Source organism: Jaculus jaculus, chromosome 14, assembly GCF_020740685.1.
Source record: "Jaculus jaculus isolate mJacJac1 chromosome 14, mJacJac1.mat.Y.cur, whole genome shotgun sequence".
NCBI classification, from domain to species: Eukaryota; Metazoa; Chordata; class Mammalia; order Rodentia; family Dipodidae; genus Jaculus; species Jaculus jaculus.
This window is the reverse complement of record NC_059115.1, coordinates 82,381,275-82,404,622: the sequence shown is the minus strand read 5'-3', so window position 1 is coordinate 82,404,622 and position 23,348 is coordinate 82,381,275. Positions and strand designations below refer to the sequence as shown.

The window sequence follows — 23,348 nt, the reverse complement described above, 5'->3', positions numbered from 1 at the left end:
CGGGATCCAGTGCGGACCGAGGAAGTGCGTCCCCAACGCCACCACGGTCCTCTGGGCTGCCTCCAGTCCCGCGAGCCCCGCGAATTCGTCATGGGGGTATTGTGCTGCATCAAAAAGTGAGGCAGAAACACAGAATCCTCTTATGTGAGAACACATAAACACATGAACACAATAGCAGGTTTTACTCCCTGGAATAAGCTGTGAAATTGCCAGCCTCTAAACTTAAAAAAAAAAAAAAATTCCCTATGGAAAGCGTTAAAAGCAACCATTTAATTATTCATTGAAAGTACTTATTCACAGCATGTAACATGCGCCTGTCATACATAAAGCCCTCCACTAGGTAGTATTAATAAACTTCAGCTCAGCTGTTCAGTTATGAAAATAAACCATTCGTGTGTCCTGCAAAGGACTGGTAAAAAATGGCAGTGTGCCCAAGAACATGTTCCCTTTGAAATTCACAGAAATCCTAGCTTGAGGAGGAAAGTCAAAAATCTTCTTTTTATATATTTTATTTATTTGCAGATTCTATGTATACAGAGAGAGAGAGAGGGAGAATGGGCATGCCAGACCCTCTTGCCAATGCATACAAACGCCATATGCATACACTACTTTGTGCATCTGGCTTTACGAGGGTAATGGGGAATTAAACCCAGACCTCAGAGTTTGCTAGCAAGCACCTTTAACCTTTAACTGCTGAGCCATCTCCCCAGCCCAAGAATCTTTGTAAATGTGTTAATTTAGGAAACATAAATAGTGGCCGTAACTAGAATAAGAGGATATTGACTAAATGTGTGCATGATCTATGTCAAGTCTGGTGGACCAAGTGGTATTTTTATTGGCTTGTAAAACTCCAGGGATTTGCAAAGTGTTTTCAGTTGTGAAGTTAAAAAAAAAAAAAACTGAAGTAGTGTTTGTGTTGGTTTGCACTCAGTTTCTGTCCTTTTTAGATCTATACATGCCTCCAATTTCAAGCCAGGCAGCTACTACTGTAAATTCAGTTGTAATACAATTTCTATTCAATAAAATGGTTAAAAGTCTATTGTATCCAAAATTAGAGAAAAATCTGCATCATTTCTCCTGGGCCAGGCATGATGACACTTGCCTATTATCCTGGTACTCAGGAAGAGAGGGAGGTGAACAAGAGAACAAGGGAAGGAGGAAATTTCTTCTCAGATAGTTTCCATCAGTTTCTTTCATGCTATGTTTATTTAATTCTTTAAGGAAATTAGCATTGAACTATAATCATAGAAAGTTCTTGCAAAGCCTGTCTTGCTAGAATCAGAGGGGTATTTTTTTTTTGGTCAGGAAGCACCTACTGTTGACCACGTAAGACAGAAGAGATGACAACCTGATCCCTCTGGCATCTCTGTATGTCACAAAACATGATGTCAAATCTATTTCTCTCCAGACCATGATCAAATGGAAAAGAAAATCTACTCAGAGTTCAGAAGGGGTAGGAAGTGAACCTAGAAAGTGTAATGTGAGTAAAACCTTCAAATATAGCCTTAAAATTCACAAGCGCGAGTACTTTCTTTGGCAATACTGTGACATAAGTGACATAACCAGAGATTCCTGGCCAGCCAGTCTGTGAGGCAGTGCATGGCATCTCCACTCTACAGAAGAGTTACCTGAAGAAAGACGGTCCAAGTTACTTGCCACAAATCACAGATTAACAGCAACAGAGTTTCAACAGATCTGTACAATGCCTTTCATTTCCACTTCTTCATATATGTGATGGGGATTTCTTTGTTTCGTTTTTTTGTTTTTCAAGACAGGGTCTCACTCTAGTTCAGGCTGACCTGGAATTCACTATGTAGTCTCAGGGTGGCCTTGAACTCACAGTGATCCTCCTACCTCTGTCTCCCGAGTGCTGGGATTAAAGGCGTGCACCACCATGCCCAGCTGGGGATTTCTTTTTTTTTTTTCTTTTTTGTTTGTTTATTTATTTATTTATATGAGAGAGATCGAGAGTGAAAGAGGTAGAGAGAGAGAAAGTGAGAGAGAGAGAGAGAGAAAATGGACACACCAGGGCTTCCAGCCACTGCAAACAAACTCCAGATGCATGCGCCCCCTTGTGCATCTGGCTAATGTGGGTCCTGGGGAATCGAGCCTCAAACCTGGGTCCTTAGGCTTCACAGGCAAGCACTTAACCACTAAGCCATTTCTCCAGCCCTGGGGATTTCTTATAAGTACCGCATGCTAACCAATTGTGCTACTGGAGCCCCATAATGGGTATTTCTTATAGAATAGTTCACCACTGAAGATAAGCAAGAAGAAAAAACTGTGCATCCAAACATTCAGAAATTGCCCAATTAATACTGATGCATTTTCTCTACCATTTATACACACACACACACACACACACACACACACACACACAAACATACATACTTATGTACACACATATACACCTGTATGCATACATACATACGTAGACACACTTTCTGAATGAAGCTATACTAACTTACAAACTCTTTTTGCTTTTCATGTAATAAAATACTGAGAATGCCTTTTTGGTTTTTGTTTGCTTGCATGCATTGTGTGTGTGTGTGTGTGTGTGTGTGTGTGTGTGTGTGCGCGCGCGCGCGCACGCGCGCGCACGCACTAGCCAGAGGATAAACGTGGGTGTCATCCCCAGTCACTGTTCACCCCTTTCTGAGACAGGGCCTCTTTTTGGCCTGGAGCTCCCAGATTAAGCTTGACTGACTGGCCAATGTGATCCAGGGGTCCTCTTTCACCATGCCCTCCCCACCCAGCACTGGGATTACAGGCATGCTACCACACCCAACATATATGGGGGTGCTGGGGATCAAACTCAGGTCCTCATGTTTGCAAGGCAAATATGTTACCAACTAAGCTATCGCCTCAGACTTTTGTTTGAGGCAAGATCTCATGTGGCCCAGGCTGACCTTATAGCTGAATTTGACCTTGACTTGCTGATTCTCATACCTCCACCTCCAAGCGCTGAGACTAAAGGCATGTGCCTTTTTTGTTTGTTTAATATGCAACGGCTCCAGAGAAACGTGTGCTATGATTATGCTGGAATTCAAATAGCCAATCCTTCATTTTCAGACATATATTTTGTGCCAGATATCTATTATAAAACACGTATTGGGCAGGAGAGATGGCTCCATGGGTAAGGCACTTGCATGCAAAGCCTGAGGACCCCAGTTTGATTCCCCAGCATCCAAATAGAGCCAGTGCACAGGGTAGCACATGCATCTGGAGTTCATTTGTTGCAGTGGCTAGAGAGCCTAGCGTGCCCATTCTCCCTTTCTCCCTCTTGTTCTCAAATAAATCAATAAATATTTTTAAATATATTGAAAAACACATTTCAAATGAACATTCTTTTTAAAAAATTATTTTATTTATTAGAGAGTGAGCCGGAAAGAGAAGTAGAAAGAGGGGCCTTCAGCCCCTGCAAATGAATTCTAGACACATGAGGTGCCTTGTGCATCTGGCTTTACGTGGGTTCTGTGGAATCGAACTCAGGTCATTCGCCTTTGCAGGCAACCGCTTTCAGTGCTGGGCCATCTCTCCAGCCTCTTGGAATGAACATTCTTATACATCTTGTTGATGTCCTCCCTGTTCATCCTCCTGTGCCCCTCCTCCTCTTTCCATCTGTCCTCCTCACCCTTTTTACTTCCTTAGTTTCGGGTCTCAGCAGTGCTCTTGCTGAATCATTGGATTCGTGCATGCCCAAGGTTCAGATGCATATCACTATCCAGGTCAGGTCTACCAACTGAGGTGTCAGAAGGCTCTCACCCAGCCCTTGGAACTACAGTGGTGCATTTGCCACATTAGCCATCTAGCACCACGTGCAATGCACCTCTGCCTGGCTTATGTTGAATTGGGACTTGGAGGTCACTGTGGGCAGACCTGGAGGTGACTTAATTGGCTCACTAAGACTTTGGAGCAAATCACTTTGAGCTTTGTAGCAAACCTCAGCCAGTGGGCTCCATTCACAAAAGGTCAGCTCCCAGGACTAGAGTTTAGCCCAGGGCCAAATATACTCAGGAACAACAATGGCATTTTTAAAAAATATTTTTTATTTATTTATGAGAGGGAGAGAAATTGTGAGAGAAGAGGGAGAGAGAAAGAGAGAGAGAGAATGGGCATGCAGGACCTCCAGCCACTGCAAACAAACTCCAGATTCATGAGCCCCCTTGAGCATCTGCTTATGTGAGTCTTGGGGAATCGAACTAGGGTCCTTTTAGCTTTGCCAGCAAATGCCTTAATGGCTAAGCCATCTCTCCAGCTCAGTTTATTTTTTTAAATGCAAGGCTAAAAACCAGTATTTTTAAATTTACATGAATTTTCAATTAGTGATCATAAAAAGACAGCTTCGCATGTAGGATAAAAAGAGAAAATAAGGTAGTGGATCTGCCTTTTAGTCTTCTTTGCTGGGCGTTGTTAAATTGCTAGAGATGTGTTGTTGGGGGGCACAGCTGCAGCTGCAACCGTCCAGGCAGTGGAATGAGCCAGTCAGGTTCAAGTTAGAAGCTGAACTTACAATGTTCTTCAGCCCATGGGCAGGTTCCTTAATTTATTTGAAGTCTGCCTGCCTCCTCAGTCCTTCCGTAGGGTTGCTGTGGGAATAGAGCAGCCACCCAGTGCTGCGCGCTCCCATGGCCCTGCTCAGAGAACACGTGGCAAGTCAGTGAATGCAAGTCTTTAGGGCTTCCTTTGATTTTAGCTTACTTTCTGGTAGGGTTCTGCTCTCATGCTTGCCTTAGCCAAAGTTATATCATTTACTTTCAGATTTGCTAGTATTCTGTGATTCTGTTTTCTATCCATACAAGACATCCTCAAGAGGAGAGTGAGTTCCCATGCTACTGCCTTGCCAGGCCAAGGCCAGAACCTGGCACATCAAAGGTTGCGAATCCATATTTGTGGTTGCAATTTGCGTTCTCTTCTGTGAAGCAGTACTGTAACCAGGAGACCCCTCAGCCTAGAACCACCCTCCCTCCTCTTATCCCAGTGCTCACGAGCCATGTTTGCTTGCAGCCATCCTCCGCTACCTGAAGAGTGACGGGAAGATCCACCTGGTGGCGTTCAACAACCTGCACTTGGCTGACGGGAAGCGGCACAGGCTCCTCCTGAAGCTGGCCAACTTGCAGCGAGGGGACGGCTCCATAGACCTCTACCTGGACTGCACCCAAGTGGATTCCATTCACAGTCTCCCCAAAGCCTTTTCTCGCCTTCCCCAGAACCCCGAGTCCATGGAGTTGAGGACTTTCCAGAGGAAGCCACAGGTAGGTGCTCACACACCTTTCTCTGAGGTGGGGAGATGGACTTTCACGGCTTAGGGGTGCAAAGCGTGCTGAGGAAGTGGGTCAGCTCAGGCCTGTTTGGGGCCTGTGCATGTGCATTCCAATCACCTGGGGGGGAATTGCAAAGCAGTTGTCAGAGGCCTCCCCTCCAGATGAACTGGGTCAGAAACTGTGGGGCTGATGCCTAGGTGTCAAGCGCTATCTTTTTTAACTTATTGAAAACTTCCCTATGTACAAACAATATACCATAATCACAGTCCCGTCCCACCACCTCTTTTTCCCCTTCCCAAATCTCCCCTCCACTAAATCCCTTTATGTGTATGTGTATGTATGTATGTATGTGTGTGTATGTGTGTGTATATATATATATATATATATATGTGTGTGTATATATATGTGTGTGTGTGTGTGTGTGTGTGTGTGTGTGTGTGTATATATATATATATATATATACATATATGTATATATGTATATACATCTTCTATTTTGATGTCATCATTTTCCCCCTCCTATTAGGAATGTCTTGTTAGGTAGCATCAGCCACTGTGAGGTCAAACACCACTTCGTGTCTGGATGACAACTTTGTGAGCACTCCTTCCCTTCCTTTGGCTCTTACATTCTTTCCACCTCCTCTTCTACAATGGTCTCTGATCCTTGGAGGGTGTGATAGAAATAACTCACTTAGTGCTGAACAGTCCACTGTCACTTCTTCTCAGTATTGTGGTGAGGTCTGAGTCACCCCAATGTTCACCACCATCTGAAAAGAGAAATTTCTCTAACTAAAAGTCAAAGTAGCATTAATAAATGTGTGTGTGTGTGTGTGTGTGTGTGTGTGTGTGTGTGTGTTCATGTGTAGGGGTGAGTGTGTATATGCCACAGTGTATATGTGGTGGTCAGAGGATAATTTTGGGGTTAGTTCTCGCCTGTCCACCTCCTGTGAAGCTGGGTTTCTCACTGTGGATTGAGTCTCTCTCTGCAGTTCTTTGCGATGCTCGCCACAGTCTTCTTGGAAACGCTCCTGCCTCCACGTCCCATCTTGTTGTCAGAGTCAGCATGCTGGACTATGGAAGCGCACCATGGTTTCTGATGTTTCGCTGTTTGCAGGGGTGCAGGGATCAAACTTGCATACTGTAGTGTTGCAGTCAGGTCCGCATTGTTGGTAGAAATCACCCAACCAAGAGCTGCTTGTGGAAAAAGAGGTTTATTTTGGCTTACAGACTCGTGGGGGAAGCTCCACGATGGCAGGGAAAATAATGGCATAAGCAGAGGGTTAGCCAACATAAGGTGGACAATAGCAACAGGGGAGTGTGCCAAATACTAGCATGGGGAAACTGGCTATAACACCCATAAGCCCACCCCCAACAATACACTGCCTCTAGGAGGCATTAATTCCCAAATTTCCATCAGCTGGGAATCTAGCATTCAGAACGCCTAAGTTTATGGGGGATACCTAAATCAAACCACCACATTCTGCCCCTGATCCCCATAAAGTGATATCCATACATGATATAAAATGCAATGCATTTAGTTCAACTTTAAAAGTCCCCAGTTTTGTTTTGTTTTTTTGTTTTGTTTTGTTTTTATTAATCCCAGTGGTGTTCAAACATCCCCAGAGTGCAAGGCCTTTTAACTGAGCCATAATACCAAAAAATCCCCCCCAAAAAACCCATAATGGCACAGAATAAACATTCACACTGCAAAAGATGGCACTGGACATAGCAAAGAAATATTCAGCCAATGTAAGATTTAAAACAAGGCAAACATCAAACTCTGTAGCTTCAAGTCCAACAACTAGCCAATGACAAATCTCTAAGTCCAATAATTCTAACCAGTAACAAGTCTCTGGAGTTCCAAGTCTGCCCCTCCAGCTAGGCTACTCACAGTCCTGGAAAACTTCATCCAGAGCCGGCAGCTCTCCTTGGCAGCCATCTTGTGGTCCCGGCATCTCCACTGGGTCTCCACTGCAATCCATAGTTCATCCTCATGGCCCCATGGGGTCTCCATGCAGGCAACCAGCAAACCTGCTCACACTACCCATGGCCATTTCCAAAACACAAGACTGTGTTGCAAATTTAATGACCCTCTTTCCTGCATTTCTTATACTCCACAATAATAGGTAGAGTGCCAGTTTGTTAATCCAGGGGGGAATAAAGCAGACTTTGAAGAACAGGACACTCTTTGAGCACTCAGGCCCCTTCAGAAGAGTCTACATTCTTCTTCTTATCCCAGTTCAGGTCAGCTGGCCCAATCTCAAAGATTGTAATCTCTCACATAATTTGCAGGTGAGTGGGCCAAAGATTTCTTTTCTTTTCTTTTCTTTTTTTGGCCATATATCTCTGCTCACACCAGCTCATTCCTACACAAAACAACCTGCACAACTTCTCAGGACACAGGCTTAACAGCAAGCTTCTCATACAAACTGCTAGCCCAGTCCAAGCAAAGCTCTTTCTCATCCTCATAAGCCAGACCTCACAGTCCACAGCTCTTACTGCATTCAGATTTTTCAACTCTGATCAGAATAGTCCATCAAGCTGTACTTACAGCACTGCAAGGCGTCTCTCAAGCCAAGGTTTCAGATCCTTCCACATTCCTCTTGAAAATCAGCTCCAAAAGGCCAAAGCCACACAGTTAGGTGTCTAGCAGCAACCCCACTCCTCAGTACCACTTTACTGTTGCAGTCAGGTTTGCATTGCTGGTAGAAATCACCCAACTAAGAGCAGCTGGTGGAAAAACAGGTTTATTTTGGTTTACAGGCTCAACGGGAAAGCTCCACGATGGCCAGGAAAATGATGGCATGAGCAGAGGGTGGACATCACCCCCTGACCAACATAAGGTGGACAATAGCAACAGGGGAGTGTGCCAAACACTGACATGGGGACACTGGCTATAACACCCATAAGCCTGCCCCCAACAATACCCTGCCTCCAGAAGGCATTAATTCCCAAATCTCCATCAGCTGGGAACCTAGCATCCTGAACACCTAAGCTTATGGGGGACACCTGAATCAAACCACCACCTCTAGCTTCACCTGTGACTGCTTTATCTACTGAACCATCTTCCCAGCCCTAACAACCACACTTAACTTGATTGTAGAATTCTTCAATTGCCTAAAAGAGCACAGCCACAGTCAGAAATTGGGTCAGTGACAATCCTAGAAATTGGTGTCCATGTCCAAGTAAGTCTAATATAAAAGTCAGGACTCAGCCATGACAATGTCATCATAAACTATACTCATTAGAGTTTTCTCAAAAATTCTGCCTTGGGCTAGAGAGATGACTTAGTGGTTAAGGCACTTACTTGTGAAACCTAAGGACCCAGGTTCAATTCCCCAGTACCCACAGAAGCCAGATGCACAAGGTTGCACATGTGTCCGGAGTTCATTTTCATTGGCTGGAGGCCCTGGTGTGCCCATTCTCTCCCTCTCTTTCCATCTCTCTCTATCTGCTTCTCTCTCAAATAAATAAATATTTTTTTTTAAATTCTGCCTCCTTGGGCTGTCAGTTGGGGCCACAGAGCTTTAATTTTCATTTTCATATACTCATTCAATCAGATAGTCAACAAATAGGCATATCTTAGCCAGTCAAGGTATCATGGGCTACAGCACTATTGTTTCTGCTCCCACAGACTGCTTGGTGTGTCCAACACAGCACTTGTTACATAGTATTTGTTGCATAAATCTCAAGTAAATTTAGAAGCAGAATTCCTCTGAAAATCCTTACCATGTCATTTCTAAAATGATGGTGATGACTTTACATTGACATTTTAAACTTTTTCTATCATATATAGATATAATATAAATGAGTACAAGGTAAAAGAATAAGGAAATTGATCTTGTGACTCACAATAACTGATTGATATCCATGAGTAATATAAAAACATGGTGTCAATTGCCTAATGATCATAAAATACCCTGCTTATTCATTCCTGTAGCCCAAGGAAAGCGGAGACTTTGTGACAACCTGGAGCCAAGATATCAACAAAACCACAGTGTTTAAAATCTGGATCAATAACATTTTAGTTTAAAATCTATAGCCAAACTCCAAGGCAGTTCTTTCTTTTTTTGGTTTTTCAAGGTAGGGTCTCACTGTAGCCCAGGCTAACCTGGTGGCCTCGAACTCAAGGAGATCCTCCTACCTGTGCCTCCTGAGTGCTGGGATTAAAGGTGTGTGCCACCACGCCCGGCTCCAGGCAGTTCTGAAGGGGCTCCTGCCACAAAATAACTCAGCAACCTTGGTGAATTCCTAGGGTAAGTCAGATGCTGGTGTTTTCCTAGGCAACTGGCCACTTTCATATTTGCTTTAATCAAAAGGATAAGACTTCGAAAAAAATGAAAATTTACAATATTATGTAAGATGCTTGTGTCCAAATACACAAGGCTGCACTATTATGAAAATTGTATGAGTCTAAAAGAACACTGGCTTCTGAACAGTAGCAGAAATTTTTGGTATGCATGTGATTTCTTTTTTCTAGGACTTCTTAGAAGAGCTGAAGCTGGTGGTACAGGGCTCCCTGTTCCAGGTGGCCAGCCTGCAAGACTGCTTCCTGCAGCAGAGTGAGCCACTGGCTGCCACAAGCACAGGTAAGGGCGCTGGGCAGTTTGCACAAGCTCAACAACACAGCGCCTGCATAGGCGGCTCCCCTGGCCTAGAGGGGGCTGGAACCAGAGCAGTCCCAGAGTGCATCTGTAGAATTCAGGCTCCTACACAAAGTTCATATCAAGGAATCTTCATTGTTCTTTTCTTTTTACAACTCACATGAATTTGGACAAACAAGTGTCATTATTAGCATCATTTTGTTAGGTGAATTAGAAAAATTGCCCCAAATTAAGTTCAGATGTCCCTAGGTTTTGAATTATTTTGTCACAGTGATTCTCTGGGGAGTCACTTATGAATGAATCACAAATGAATGACTTTCATTAGCCAGGCATGACAGCACATGCCCGTAATGCCAGCATTCCAGAGGCAGAGGCAGGAGGATCACAAGTCTGAAGCCAGTCTGGGCTCCATAGAGAGACCCTTCTCACAAAACCAAGGGCCAGGGATGGGGCACAGAGGTAGAGTCCTTATGAGCATGTGATCCCTAGAGCTGAATGTTTCTTGCCTTTTGCTATTCCTATAGGGGATTTTAACCGACAGTTTTTGAGCCAAATGACACAACTAAACCAGCTCCTCGGAGAGGTGAAGGATCTTCTGAGACAGCAGGTAACAACTAGGACCTGTCATGAGAATAGCCTAAGCCTTATGACAGCAACCTCCGGGACAGGTGGGTGGAGCTGGGGGTTGGCATAGGGAGGGCGGAAAACGGGCCCTGAGCCACACTGCACTACCCAGCTCAGGTGCCGCACTGCACATGGCTCTATGCAATTCCTGCACCACACTGCACATGGCCTACCCCGCTCCTGAGCCACACTGCACATGGCCCTACCCCGCTCCTGAGCCACACTACACATGGCCTACCCCGCTCCTGAGCCACACTGCACATGGCCTACCCCACTTCTGAGCCACACTACACATGGCCTACCCCACTTCTGAGCCACACTGCACATGGCCTACCCCGCTCCTGAGCCACACTACACATGGCCTACCCCACTTCTGAGCCACACTACACATGGCCTACCCCGCTCCTGAGCCACACTACACATGGCCTACCCCACTTCTGAGCCACACTACACATGGCCCTACCCCGCTCCTGAGCCACACTACACATGGCCTACCCCACTTCTGAGCCACACTACACATGGCCTACCCCGCTCCTGAGCCACACTACACATGGCCCTACCCCGCTCCTGAGCCACACTACACATGGCCTACCCCGCTCCTGAGCCACACTACACATGGCCTACCCCACTTCTGAGCCACACTACACATGGCCCTACCCCGCTCCTGAGCCACACTACACATGGCCTACCCCGCTCCTGAGCCACACTACACATGGCCTACCCCGCTCCTGAGCCACACTACACATGGCCCTACCCCGCTCCTGAGCCACACTACACATGGCCTACCCCGCTCCTGAGCCACACTACACATGGCCTACCCCGCTCCTGAGCCACACTACACATGGCCTACCCCGCTCCTGAGCCACACTACACATGGCCCTACCCCGCTCCTGAGCCACACTACACATGGCCTACCCCGCTCCTGAGCCACACTACACATGGCCCTACCCCGCTCCTGAGCCACACTACACATGGCCTACCCCGCTCCTGAGCCACACTACACATGGCCTACCCCGCTCCTGAGCCACACTACACATGGCCTACCCCACTTCTGAGCCACACTACACATGGCCCTACCCCGCTCCTGAGCCACACTACACATGGCCTAGCCCGCTCCTGAGCCACACTACACATGGCCTACCCCACTTCTGAGCCACACTACACATGGCCTACCCCACTCTTGAGCCACACTACACATGGCCCTACCCCACTTCTGAGCCACACTGCACATGGCCCTACCCCACTCCTGGGCCACACTGCACATGGCCCTACCCAGCTCATGTGCCACACTGCACATGGCCCTACCCCACTCCTGAGCCACACTACACATGGCCCTACCCTGCTCCTGAGCCACATTACACATGGCCCTACCCAGCTCAGGTGCCACACTGCACATGGCCCTACCCAGCTTATGTGCCACACTGCACATGGCCCTACGCAACTCCTGCACTGCACCACACATGGCCCTACCCAGCTCTCCAACCAAAGGCTCAGGCATAAGGTCTCTGGAAATGGGGGACATACTGCAATGAATACTCCATGGCTTCAGGCAGAGGGGTGCCAGCAAGGGCTCCTTGACCCATGCAGTAAATGTTTCTTAGACAGCTATGTTTAAATTCTTTCATTCCTGGATTATATCAGCTATCCTTTTCAATATTTCCATCCTTACCACTTCTGTAGGTCAAGGAAACATCGTTTTTGAGGAACACCATTGCCGAATGTCAAGCCTGTGGTAAGTGCTTTTCTGGTGACGGGTTCCTTCTGCGTGGGACTGCCAGAGGGCCTGAGATGAGGCTGCAGCACTGCCGCTTCTCGTGGTTCAGCGTGGAGCGCGCAGGAGGGGAAAAAAGCTCGCTGAGAAGCCAAACTTCACTTTGTATATTCCCTGATGGTGATTAAACCTACGGATCATGTTTTGTTTTGTTTTTTTCTAGGTCCTCTCAGTTTTCAGTCTCCAACTCCAAACACATTGCTCCCCCCAGCTCCCCCAGCACCCCCAACTCGTCCAACACGCCGATGTGACTCCAACCCTTGCTTCCGAGGTGTCCGGTGTACCGATACCAGAGATGGCTTCCAGTGTGGTCCCTGCCCTGACGGCTACACAGGAAATGGGATCACCTGCTCTGATGTTGATGAGGTAAAGTTCAGCTGCGCAGAGTAGGGGTCCCTGGGCATCGTCCTAGTCTACAGCTCTGGAAAAGAGAAGCCATGCTCCCCTAGGCTCCAGGGAACTGCTTCCTCGTGGATCCTTGCGGCCCCGAGTCACGGTGAAGAAGGAACCGCACACAGCTGTGGGCAGGCCCGGCCCTTCTCTGGGTCTCCCGCCTTTCTTCTAGTCCCTTCGGCTGCACTGCGGTGCCGCCTGCTTCCCGCCCCACCATCTGAACTGATCATGTCTCTGCAGTGCTCCGTGTTGGACATTTGCTCTCCCCAACTTTTGCAAATGTGAGAGGGAAGGACTGGTGTAAGAGGATGATTTAGGTATTACAATGGCTTTCTTTGGGCTTAAAATAAAGGAGCCGAGGGACTGTCGCAGCGACCAGATCTGCTTGGGAGGTCTGTAGCCTGGACGTGGTTAAAGGGGTCTGGGGACAGAGCCAGTGAGGCACGGGCCAGGGCAGGCTGTGTGGCCAGCAGGCAGCTCAGAAGGAAATGGTGAGGTTAGTCGATAGTCTGGTCACAAAGCAGTTGACATCCATAGCCAGCAGAAAGGCTACCACCAAAATGGGCCTTTGCCCTCCACCGGTCAGAGGAAGGCTAAAAGGAGAGGTGGGGGTAAAGGGGCATGCAGAGAGTGAGGCGCCACATGAGGCTCCTCAGGCTGCACAGCTCAGTTGACTAAGCCTACACCCCTCCCCACCGCGCACCCCAGTAGTACAGTTAAGATGGTCTCTAGGTATCCATCAACTGGAAAATCAGCTGCTTACATTTTACAGAACTACATCTGGTTTTTATCTGTAAGCTGGAATTTTCCTCTTTTTTGAAAGGGCAGGAAGTGGTCATGTTTTATACATTAGTTGATGTGGTTTTAAAAAAATAATGTACCAGAACCGAATCTTCATAGGCTGCAAGAGCCTCGGGAGAGCCGTGGACTAGACAGGCCAGGAAAGCGAGCGCACCGTGCTGCAGAGTCCTGCCCCAGCTCGGGCTCGGGGTCTCGTCAAGGAGGGAGTTGGTCCACCCGTGCTCTGGGAGTCAGCCAACTGCCAGCCGACAAGTGGTCCAGGCACACGGGCTTCTCACAGGGACCTGTAAACTCCAAGCTAGAGTGTCTGGGATCTTACTCTACCGGGAAGTAGACTGGCTAACATTTTGACATTGATGGGCTCTATAACACATTAATTCCCACTGAAAGGCAACCCAGACTGGGTAAGTCAGGAATCCAATGTATAATTATGAAATTGGAAGGCATAGTCTCTTGTTAACATTTTTTTCTACAAAAAAAAAAAAAACATAGTTCAATGAATAAACAAGAATGGACAAATAGATTGGGGCAAGTTTCAGAGTGTTTTCTTCACAGGACTAAAGTCTGAAAATTTTCTTTCTCCAGTGCAAATACCACCCTTGCTATCCAGGTGTGCGCTGTGTAAACTTGTCTCCTGGCTTCAGATGTGACGCCTGCCCAGTGGGTTTCACAGGGCCCATGGTGCAAGGTGTTGGGATCAGCTTTGCCAAGTCAAACAAGCAGGTGGGTTGAAGTCATGGTTTTCATACCATCAGAACAATTTCCCAACTCTTCAATATCTCACCCTTGACTGCCTGGAGCAGCCAATGCCTTGTAAAATGTTCAGGCCCACAGTGAGCCAATTAGAAAGTTTCTCAGCTCATTCAGAGGATATATGACTGTAAAGTCTAGAAGGAAGAAAGCTGTTAAAGTTAGGATAATCGAGTATTGCTGTGAAAACAGTAAATGGGCACACTGGCTTTGTGGCATGATTTCAGACTTATTTTGTCGATAGCCTTGGGACATCTTGTCCTGCAGAATAAGTTGAGAATCAGGGAAGCAAATAAAAGTTTTGAAAAAAGCTAGGTCTCTTTTATAGAGCCATTCTTACCAATCAGAAGCTGTTTTAGAGATGAGAGGATTTCAAGAGTACAGATAACCCCCTGAGGAAACCCATCCTTTCTCCTCTATAAGCTATAAATTGCCAGAAAGTATCTGAGTCCTTCATGACAGTCTCCATTTATTTCCAGATGTTCTACTATATCCTGGTCATTATTTAACTGACTGACTGTGAAAGTTCTTTTGATGTTTTCAGCCCTTAAAAATGGTTGGTCTATAAATATATTTTACTACCATAGGGAAATGCTTAGCTTTGAAGAAGGGCAGGGGCTGTTTCTTTGGTGCTACCAAAGGATTCTAGGGAGTATCATTTTTTCTGACTAGACAAAGGAGATTAACTAGACACAGGAATGACAAGGACCCACTAGAATAATGACTGTAAGTTTTTCTTCTTCTCCTGTCAAGACAAAATCTCCAAATGAAACCTAGGAAAATAGGCAAAATACAAAATTATTTTTTAAAAAAATATTTATTACTTATTTATTTATTTGAGGGAGAGAAAGAGGCGGGGGGGGGGGAGAATAGGCGCACTAGGGCCTCCAGCCACTGCAAACAAACTCCAGATGCATGCACCACCTTGTGCATCTGGCTTACATGGGTCCTGGGGAATCGAACAGGGATCCTTTGGCTTTGCAGGCAAGTGCCTTAACAGCTAAGCCATCTCTCCAGACCAAAAAGCAAAATTCTTGATGTACACTGGTAAGCACAAGTTCCAAGGATTCCCATCACTATGAGTAGAAGGAAGCCACTTACTACAGTGTTATGATAAATTTTAATTACTAGCAAGATCAATATAAATTAAAGAAATGGTGCAGCTTGTAGAAACAAAGACAGGAAGACTGTGTGGGGGCTGTGTGGAGAAGCTGGCGTCACTGCAGCCCATGGGGTTAGGAGCCAGGGCTTCTCTGTACGCGCACCTGAGTGCAGCAGTCAGAGTCCTGAGCTTTAGAAAGCCATGGCGCCTCGCCATGAACCCAGGAACCTCAGGGAATTACCCTCTCCATTACATAAAGATGGAAGAAGTTCACTAGCCCAAAGAAGCAAGGGAGCTTGACTTCAGCTTTGGGGCACAGTTTAAAAAAAATGAAAATTCCCTACCACATAGCATAGCCCCAAGTTTATGCCATATACAGTTATGAGCTCCAAACCTGTGCTAGACATATAGTACAAAGACACATGCCAAAAACTAGCATAAAAGTGCCCCTAAACTGCCCCTAGAGCCAGGCAGGGTGGTGCATACCCTTAATCCCAGCGCTCGGAGGCAGAGGTAGGAGGATCGCTGAGAGTTAGAGGCCAGCCTGAGACTACATAGTGAATTCCAGGTCAGCCTGGGCCAGAATGAGACCCTACCTCAAAAAAATAAAAAGAAAAGCTACTAAGGATATGCTCCTGAAGTGACAGTTTATATGAATAAAGTGTTGTAAAGACATGGTGAATATAACATGAAATTATAAAGAGATTAAAAGAAATAATAGATACCATTATTTTAAAAGGGCATTGTAAAAAAAACCAAAAATATGAAATATTACCAAATAAAACTAATTTCAATAAAAATATAATGATTGAGGGCTGGAGAGATTGCTTAGCAGTTAAGCACTTGCCTGTGAAGCCTAAGGACCCCAGTTTGAGGGTCGATTCCCCAGGACCCACATTAGCCAGATGCACAAGGGGGTGCACACATCTGGAGTTAGTTTGCAGTGGCTGGAGGCCCTGGCGTACCTATCCTCTCTCTGTCTTTCTCTCTCTCTCTCTATCTGCCTCTTTCTGTCTGTCTGTCACTCTCAAATAAATAAATAAACAAAAAATTAAAAATATATATGTAATGATTGAACTTAAAGAATCTCAGTAGATGGGGCTGGGGAGATGGCTCAGTGTCAGGAGGGCTTGCTGGGCAAGTGTGAGGATTTGAGTTGAGACCCATAGAAACAGGAGAATCGCTGGGATTTACCAGCCAACCAGTCTGATCAAAAACCAGCAGTACCGGGTTCAGTGAGGGACTCCATTTAAGGTAGAAAAGCAACAGAATGGGACACTTGACATCCTTCATCGGCCTTCACATGCATGTATATGGGGCGTGCTCATTTGTACACAGGTGTAAACATGCATACATCAAAAGAAGATTGACGGGTGAAGCAGATTATACGCAGCTGACTTGGAATTAATAGGCTGAGAGAATTCCAAAGAAACCTTATGGAGCAATATATGAAATTTTTAAATAGGGCAAGGGTCAAAGGAAGCTATGAATGAGAAATTCCATTATTATTCTAAAGGTAGTTCCAACGAGTAGAAATAATAAGAATGGAGGGAAGTTGAGAATTGTCCTGAACTGAAGAGAGATAGGAATTCTCAGAAGTCCACTGAGCTCCAAGCTAGGAGGGCAGCAATTCCTGACTAAGAGCTGTGGATCGGATAAGCTGTTGCAAGTTGTCTTTTCTGAACAACTCCAAATTCTGTGACGGCAATTTGTCATTTACAATAAAATTATGTACTTATGGGTACAATTGCCTAAAATGATTCACCCTTCTACCTGAAATCCTGTGTGTCTTTACGTCACACAAGGATGTCAAAACAGAAAAATTAATTTGCCTTTTTGTTTAAGCAACAGATCTCTCTAAGACTTCTGTACATTCTTCTGCCTAGATGTGCACAGATGTTGATGAGTGTCGAAATGGAGCATGTGTTCTCAATTCAATCTGCATTAACACTTTGGTAAGTATTGCTTATAGATCTTCTTATCAAGGCAAACTCAGATACTTAAACAAGAGAATGTATATCATCACCCAAACACATAGAAAACATGGCCACAAGAGCTGGGCATGGTGGCGCACATCTTTAATCCCAGCACTTGGGAGGCAGAGGTAGGAGGATCTCTGAGAGTTCGAGGCCACCCTGAGACTAAATAGCGAATTCCAAATTCCAGGACAGCCTGAGCTACCGTGAGACCCTACCTGGAAAATAAAGAAAAAAGAAAAAGAAAATATGGCCATAAAACATTTGACTGGTATAGTTAGCGCAAAAGCTTGTGTTGAAAACATGTTTCAACTATACAAGTAATTTTACAAATAATTTTTACATAAAAATAATTTTATAAATTCCAAATTCTTTACCCTCTGTCAAAATCGTGATTTTGTGCTCTTAGATAATGATTTACTGAATAAAATATTGTCAGCTGTACTAGTTACTTTTCTTGTTGCTATGACAGAATATCTAACAGAAGCAATCTGATGAAGGAAGGGGTCATTTCAGCCACAGCCAGTCATGTGGGTGGGACATGGAAGCAGGAGAGGCTCTAGCTGGGGAAACGGAAGGGTGAGGCAGCCGGTCGCAGTCAGGAGGCAGAGAGAGGTGAATGCCAGAGTCCAGCTCACTCTCTCCTCTTCCCTTTCTATTTGGCCTAGGACCCAGTCCATAGGCTGGAACTACCACATTCAGGGAGGGTCTTTCTTCCTCGGTTAAGTCTTTCTGGAAATACCATTGCAGAAACACCCCGAGGTACAGCTCTGGGGTGATTCTAAATCCAATCAAGTTGATGATGAAGAGTAACCATTACATCATCCTTGTATTTTAAAAATACGATATTTTAAATACTTTAATATTTTAAAAATAAAATAAAAATTGAAATATATGAAAAGCCTATTAGTTAATATCAGTGTTTTACTATTGACTACAGTATCTCCACATAGTCTTTATTTTCAGAAAATAACTTTTCAAAATCATTTATATTAATTAAAATACTTACAACTTAAGGAAGCGAACAATTTAAATATTCAGGTATGGGCTTTATGTTTGAAAGTTCGTGTTAACTATGTAGACAATCAACAATGATGAAGTCCTGATTGTTCTAAATTGACAAAAGTTTTACCATAAGGCTTGTTCTAACTTACCATAATGCCCTGGGAAGGTTGTTTTAACCCTTGGGTTCTTCATTTCCTTGTAAGTAAAAGTCCTTCACAAATTTCAGGTCACTTGCTTACACCCTCAGGCCAACACAGTGAGTGGGCACTAGGATGATGCCCAGCTCAGAGGGGAAAAGGCCGAGGCACAGGAAGTTGTGGGACTAGACCGCGGCTCCCGTCTCATTAGAGAGCCAGTCTCTCCGAAGAGCCGAGGCATTTTCCACCGGCTCTTCCTGCTGGGGTCCAAGTCAGGACCTAAATAGTTCTTAGCCTTTTCCCAGGCAAAAGCGGTCTGCAGAAACAGACTTGGAAAACCTTGATATAAAGGCAATAACTGAGGCTACCCAGAGAGAGGAAAAGTAGGCTGTGGATAGACCTCCAGGGAACCTCCTAAATGAAGGAGTTGGTAAAAGAAAAGGAACAGAAGCAAAAGGAGTGAGCTGATGGCATGTCCAACGAGGTGGATAGGTCTCTTAAGAGGACCATTGAGAAACATCCTTTGGCATTGCCAGTGAAAAGGTCCCAAGTGACTAAGATCATGAAACTGCCCATGTGAATGTCTTGTATGGTGTGTAATTGTGTCTCAGCAAACTCCATGATGAAGACAGTTGGCGGTCTGTCATGCAGCATGGCGATCGTCACCAGGAAAGCTGCGTTGCGTGTGTCCATTCTGCTAGCTGAGATCCTAAGCATTCTCCCCCCGAAAGGCTGCCTTCCCTTGTGGTCCTTCACTATCTACATGGCCCAGCGCAGCCTCAGGCCTGGTGAAGAGGTCACCAAGCTGCACACGAGATGTAAGATGCGTGTGTCAGCAGAGAGCTGAGGCCTGGGGACCTCGGTCCTGGCATCTGAGTTCATATGGTCATGGGCACAGCCACAGGGCCCACGGGGCCTGGGAGCCCGACACTGAGCATGTCGTCTTTGTCCCGTGCAGGGCTCTTACCGCTGCGGGCCTTGCAAGCCGGGGTACACTGGTGACCAGACAAGGGGGTGCAAAACTGAGAGGAGCTGCAGGAACCCGGAGCTGAACCCCTGCAGCGTGAACGCTCAGTGCGTCGAGGAGCGGCAGGGGGACGTGACGTGCGTGGTAAGCTGCCTCCTTGCTCTCTGGCTCTTCCTGCTCCGTGGCCCTGCATGACCCCTTTCCACTCCCTTCTTGCTTCAGGGCAGAAGTGCTCCGAAATGAAAGTGTTGTCATCAATTTGAGCGGGGACCACAGTCACAGCAGAGGCAGTCAGGTTTCTGGGGAGCAGTTGGAAGCCCATGTCTTTTCTCTACCTTTTGGCTGAAGGGCAACACTGTCCACTTGGACACATGGATGGAGAGCTCCAGTGAGCCTCAGTTCCCAATAACCTTGGGTGGAAAATATTCCCAAAAAGCCAGAGTAGAGAGGCGAAGGAGCCTCCCGCCCCTCTTTCCTCCTGCCCAACAGCTTGCTGTCCAGGGTGACTCTAACCAAATCCTCTGGGGGCTGGGTTGGCACAGAGGTGAGGGGGGCTTCTCCCTTGGGTGAGTGAATGGGGTGACAGCACCATTCATTCCCTGTGTCTCGCTGTGCCCCAGTTCAGACACAGCCAGGGGACTCAGGTCACAGGTTTTCTGTCCGTTCCCCAGCCCTGGATCCCTTCTAGGCAAAGAGCAGAGCTGCGGGGGTCTGGCTGGCACTCAGGCTAAGACTAACTGGGACCTTTGTGAAGAAGGTCCCTTCCCATCACCCATCCCCAAGCCCCCAATCCGGAGTCCTTGGGATCTTAGGCTCTGACAAGTTGGCTGTGTGGACTGCTCAGCTCCAGGCCTCAGGCTCCCTGGGGTCCTTGGTGTGCCCTTCTGAGCAGCAGAATGGGTCTCGGAGTATCTCCCCTCTCCATTACACTGCCAATTCACACTTTCTTTATCTTTCTGCCTGGAAACTTTCCTACAATGAACATACTGCCTTTCAAATGGGAAAAATAACAGTCAAAAGGAAGCAGAAGTCAAGAAGTATAATCCAGCCAGCCCTCCCTGGCAGTAGCAATATTCTGGAACAAGGTTGGGAGGAAGGAATGTGCCGTGTCAGGGGGGAAAAAAAGAAAACCACCTTTTCACCAATTCCTGTTGGTTGGGCGTGTTTATTAGCAAAGGCGGAGTAGACGGGGTGGCAGAGGGAGTCATTGAGAAGCAAGTGTATGTCTGTGCTTAAATATTCATTTTCTGTGAACAAATTGATGACTCCTCTGGGATGATGGGTGATGGGGCTCTTAATATGTTTTTGAATTTGTAATAAGGCACAACGACAGATGGTAAAGGATTAATAAACTCGGTGTGACTACTAAAATAATTTAATCTGCCAGAAAATGGCTCATTAAAAATGTATTTGTTCCTAGAGGAATTTTTTTCCTCATTACAATGAGTGGAGGACCAGACCCCATGGCTGAACTTGCCAGGTTTTGCCAAGGCACTACAGAAGCCCTTCAGTGGGCCAGTGGCTTCTGGGAGGGCCCGATGGCACGGTGCCTCTTGACTGGCCGCAGCGGGAGCACAGGTGAGGACCAGTACGGGCTGTCGCGGATGCTGCTGGCCTGGAAGCGCCCTGCTGCGGCCAGAGAAGCCGGGAAATTCCAACGCCTCGAGTCAAGTTTGCGTCTCTCCAGCCCAGACTCTCTTCCCTTCTTCCCTTCTTCTCTCTGTGAAGCTCCTGTCCCAGGGGCTCCGCATTTCCTCCCTCTGTTTCTGAGTCCATTGTTTTCCATTTCCCTTCTTTCTTCTTCCTTTTGTCCTGCCTCTTCCTCTCAGAGGAGCCCTCCTGCATCCAGGCTGATAGGCAGGTCCTGTCTCATAGCAAGAACCCTTTCTGAAGGGTTTCTTTGTCCTCAGCAAGTCAGTCAATCCTTCATTAGGCAAAGTCACATAGTACTAAGGGAGAATTCAAAAGCGCACATTAACCATGTGGAAACAGCCAAAAAAATTTAAAAAAAAAAATAGTCAAGGACTTTTGAGGTCAGCTTCTCACCTCTGAGAGCCTGGGCTGAGCTGAGCTGAGTGACTGTCATATAAAAAGAGACAGCGGTGACCTTGCAGCTTCATGGCAAGCACTGGAGAAAACTGCTGTTGAGGACCTGGCTTAGATGTGGGCTTCCTGCTTGTTCTGGGGGGCGAGGGCCATCTCTAAGGAGCTGAAGACACAGACCACTGCGCTGGTGGGAACAACCTTTGGTCCAAAGAACAGGGTGCAAATAGAGATAGAGCCCCTCAAATTAGGACATAGAACTGTAGCGATGTCATGATGAAGGCCCCTTCAGGCACTCATTCAGTCTTTATTTCTGGGGAAGGAGACAGGTAAGTTAGACAGTTGTGTGGAGAACACATCGACCATAACCTCAGATTACAAATATCTTTTGAAGCCAGAATTCCATGTAGTAAAACTAGTTCGCACACTCAATGACAGATGCTCCAGAATTGTCTCTGGCAGTGCCACCAGTCATGGAAAACGACACGCCAGTCATGTTAATTGGGTCACGTCCAATGTAACACTATGTGTAATAGATCTGTGACCACTAACAAGGATGCCACGGGTACCCATGGAGAAACAGAGAAGGAACCCCAAGATAAAATGTTTGCTTTTCACACCTCAGAACAATGGATACATCTAAATGCCTACTTCCAGCTAAGAAGAGAAAGTCTCTACCCCCAGACTATGACATGAGAGTGAGCCGCTGAGCCATGGGGAGGGAGCAAGGGCAGCAGGGAGAGCGCTCCCTCTGCACCTCCCGGGAGCCTAATGACTCGGAACGGTTAGGCCGTTCAAATGCAATTGAATTGGGTTTGGTTGGGTTTTATGACAGGATCTCATGTATGCCAGGCTAGCTTCCAACTCACCAGGTCGCTGAGGATGATCTTGAACTCGTGATCCTCCTGCCTCCACTTTCCAAGTGTTGGGATTATAGATGTGCACCACCACAGTCAGTACAAATCCCACCCAGTGAAGCTGTCAGGATCTAAGCCCCTCCCCTAGGGTGCATATCTAGGAGCCAAGAACCTTGTGGCTCATCTGTCTCCCTTCTGGGCCAGCTTCCCTGGGCCTCTAACGGACTCTCCCTTCACAGTGTGGCGTTGGTTGGGCTGGTGATGGCTACGTCTGCGGGAAGGATGTGGACATCGACAGTTACCCCGACGAAGAACTGCCATGCTCAGCCAGGAATTGCAAGAAGGTAAGCAGAGAAAATAGGGGAAAAAATACACTAGTGTGCTGTGATCGTACAAAGCCATGTCTTACATGGTTTGAGGACGTTTCTACAGATCTTATTTAAACCTGTGTTTTTAAAACAGCTACATCTCAAATGAGACAACCCAAGCAGCCACTGACTATAAAACCAGGCACACAGAGCCAGTACTGAGTTCAAGAGTACATTTTAGGGCTAGAGAGATGGCTCAATGGTTGAGGCGCTTGCCTGCAAAGCCTAAGGACCGATGTTCAATGTCTCTCCAGATCCCGCATAAGCCAGATGCACAGAGATGAGGCAAGCGCAAGGTCACACGTGCCCACTAGGTGGCACAAGTGTCTGGAGTTCAAGCACAATGGCTGAGGCCCTGACATGCCATTCTCTCCCTTTCTCTCTCGTGCTCGGTCTCTATAAAAATAAAAACAAAAAAATTTTAAATGAACACATTTTAACATGAGAAATTATAAGACCTCATCCTAAACTGTTTCCCCAGGACAACTGCAAGTATGTGCCAAACTCTGGCCAAGAAGATGCAGACAGAGACGGCATCGGGGATGCGTGTGACGAGGACGCTGATGGAGACGGGATCCTAAATGAACAGGTGCCTGCTCTGTGGGAAGGGCTGATGTTAGCGAGGCCACGAAGCCAACTACTGCTACTCATCACTGAGAGAGTATACTCCATATCTGCGTTCTCATA

General features: G+C 46.5%; 1 protein-coding gene across 1 annotated transcript in view; it reads left to right on the top strand.

Moving 5' to 3' along the window:
* Thbs4 (thrombospondin 4) overlaps positions 1 to 23,348 on the top strand; it is a 70,624-nt gene that overhangs the window by 37,056 nt on the left and 10,220 nt on the right. Inside the window, exons 5-14 of the mRNA XM_045133396.1 lie at positions 5,008 to 5,255; positions 9,744 to 9,852; positions 10,392 to 10,474; positions 12,172 to 12,223; positions 12,426 to 12,628; positions 14,042 to 14,179; positions 17,195 to 17,263; positions 19,385 to 19,537; positions 22,533 to 22,637; positions 23,143 to 23,250. Of these exons, the coding sequence (XP_044989331.1) occupies positions 5,008 to 5,255; positions 9,744 to 9,852; positions 10,392 to 10,474; positions 12,172 to 12,223; positions 12,426 to 12,628; positions 14,042 to 14,179; positions 17,195 to 17,263; positions 19,385 to 19,537; positions 22,533 to 22,637; positions 23,143 to 23,250 (1,268 nt within the window). The remainder of the gene's footprint in view (positions 1 to 5,007; positions 5,256 to 9,743; positions 9,853 to 10,391; positions 10,475 to 12,171; positions 12,224 to 12,425; positions 12,629 to 14,041; positions 14,180 to 17,194; positions 17,264 to 19,384; positions 19,538 to 22,532; positions 22,638 to 23,142; positions 23,251 to 23,348) is intronic.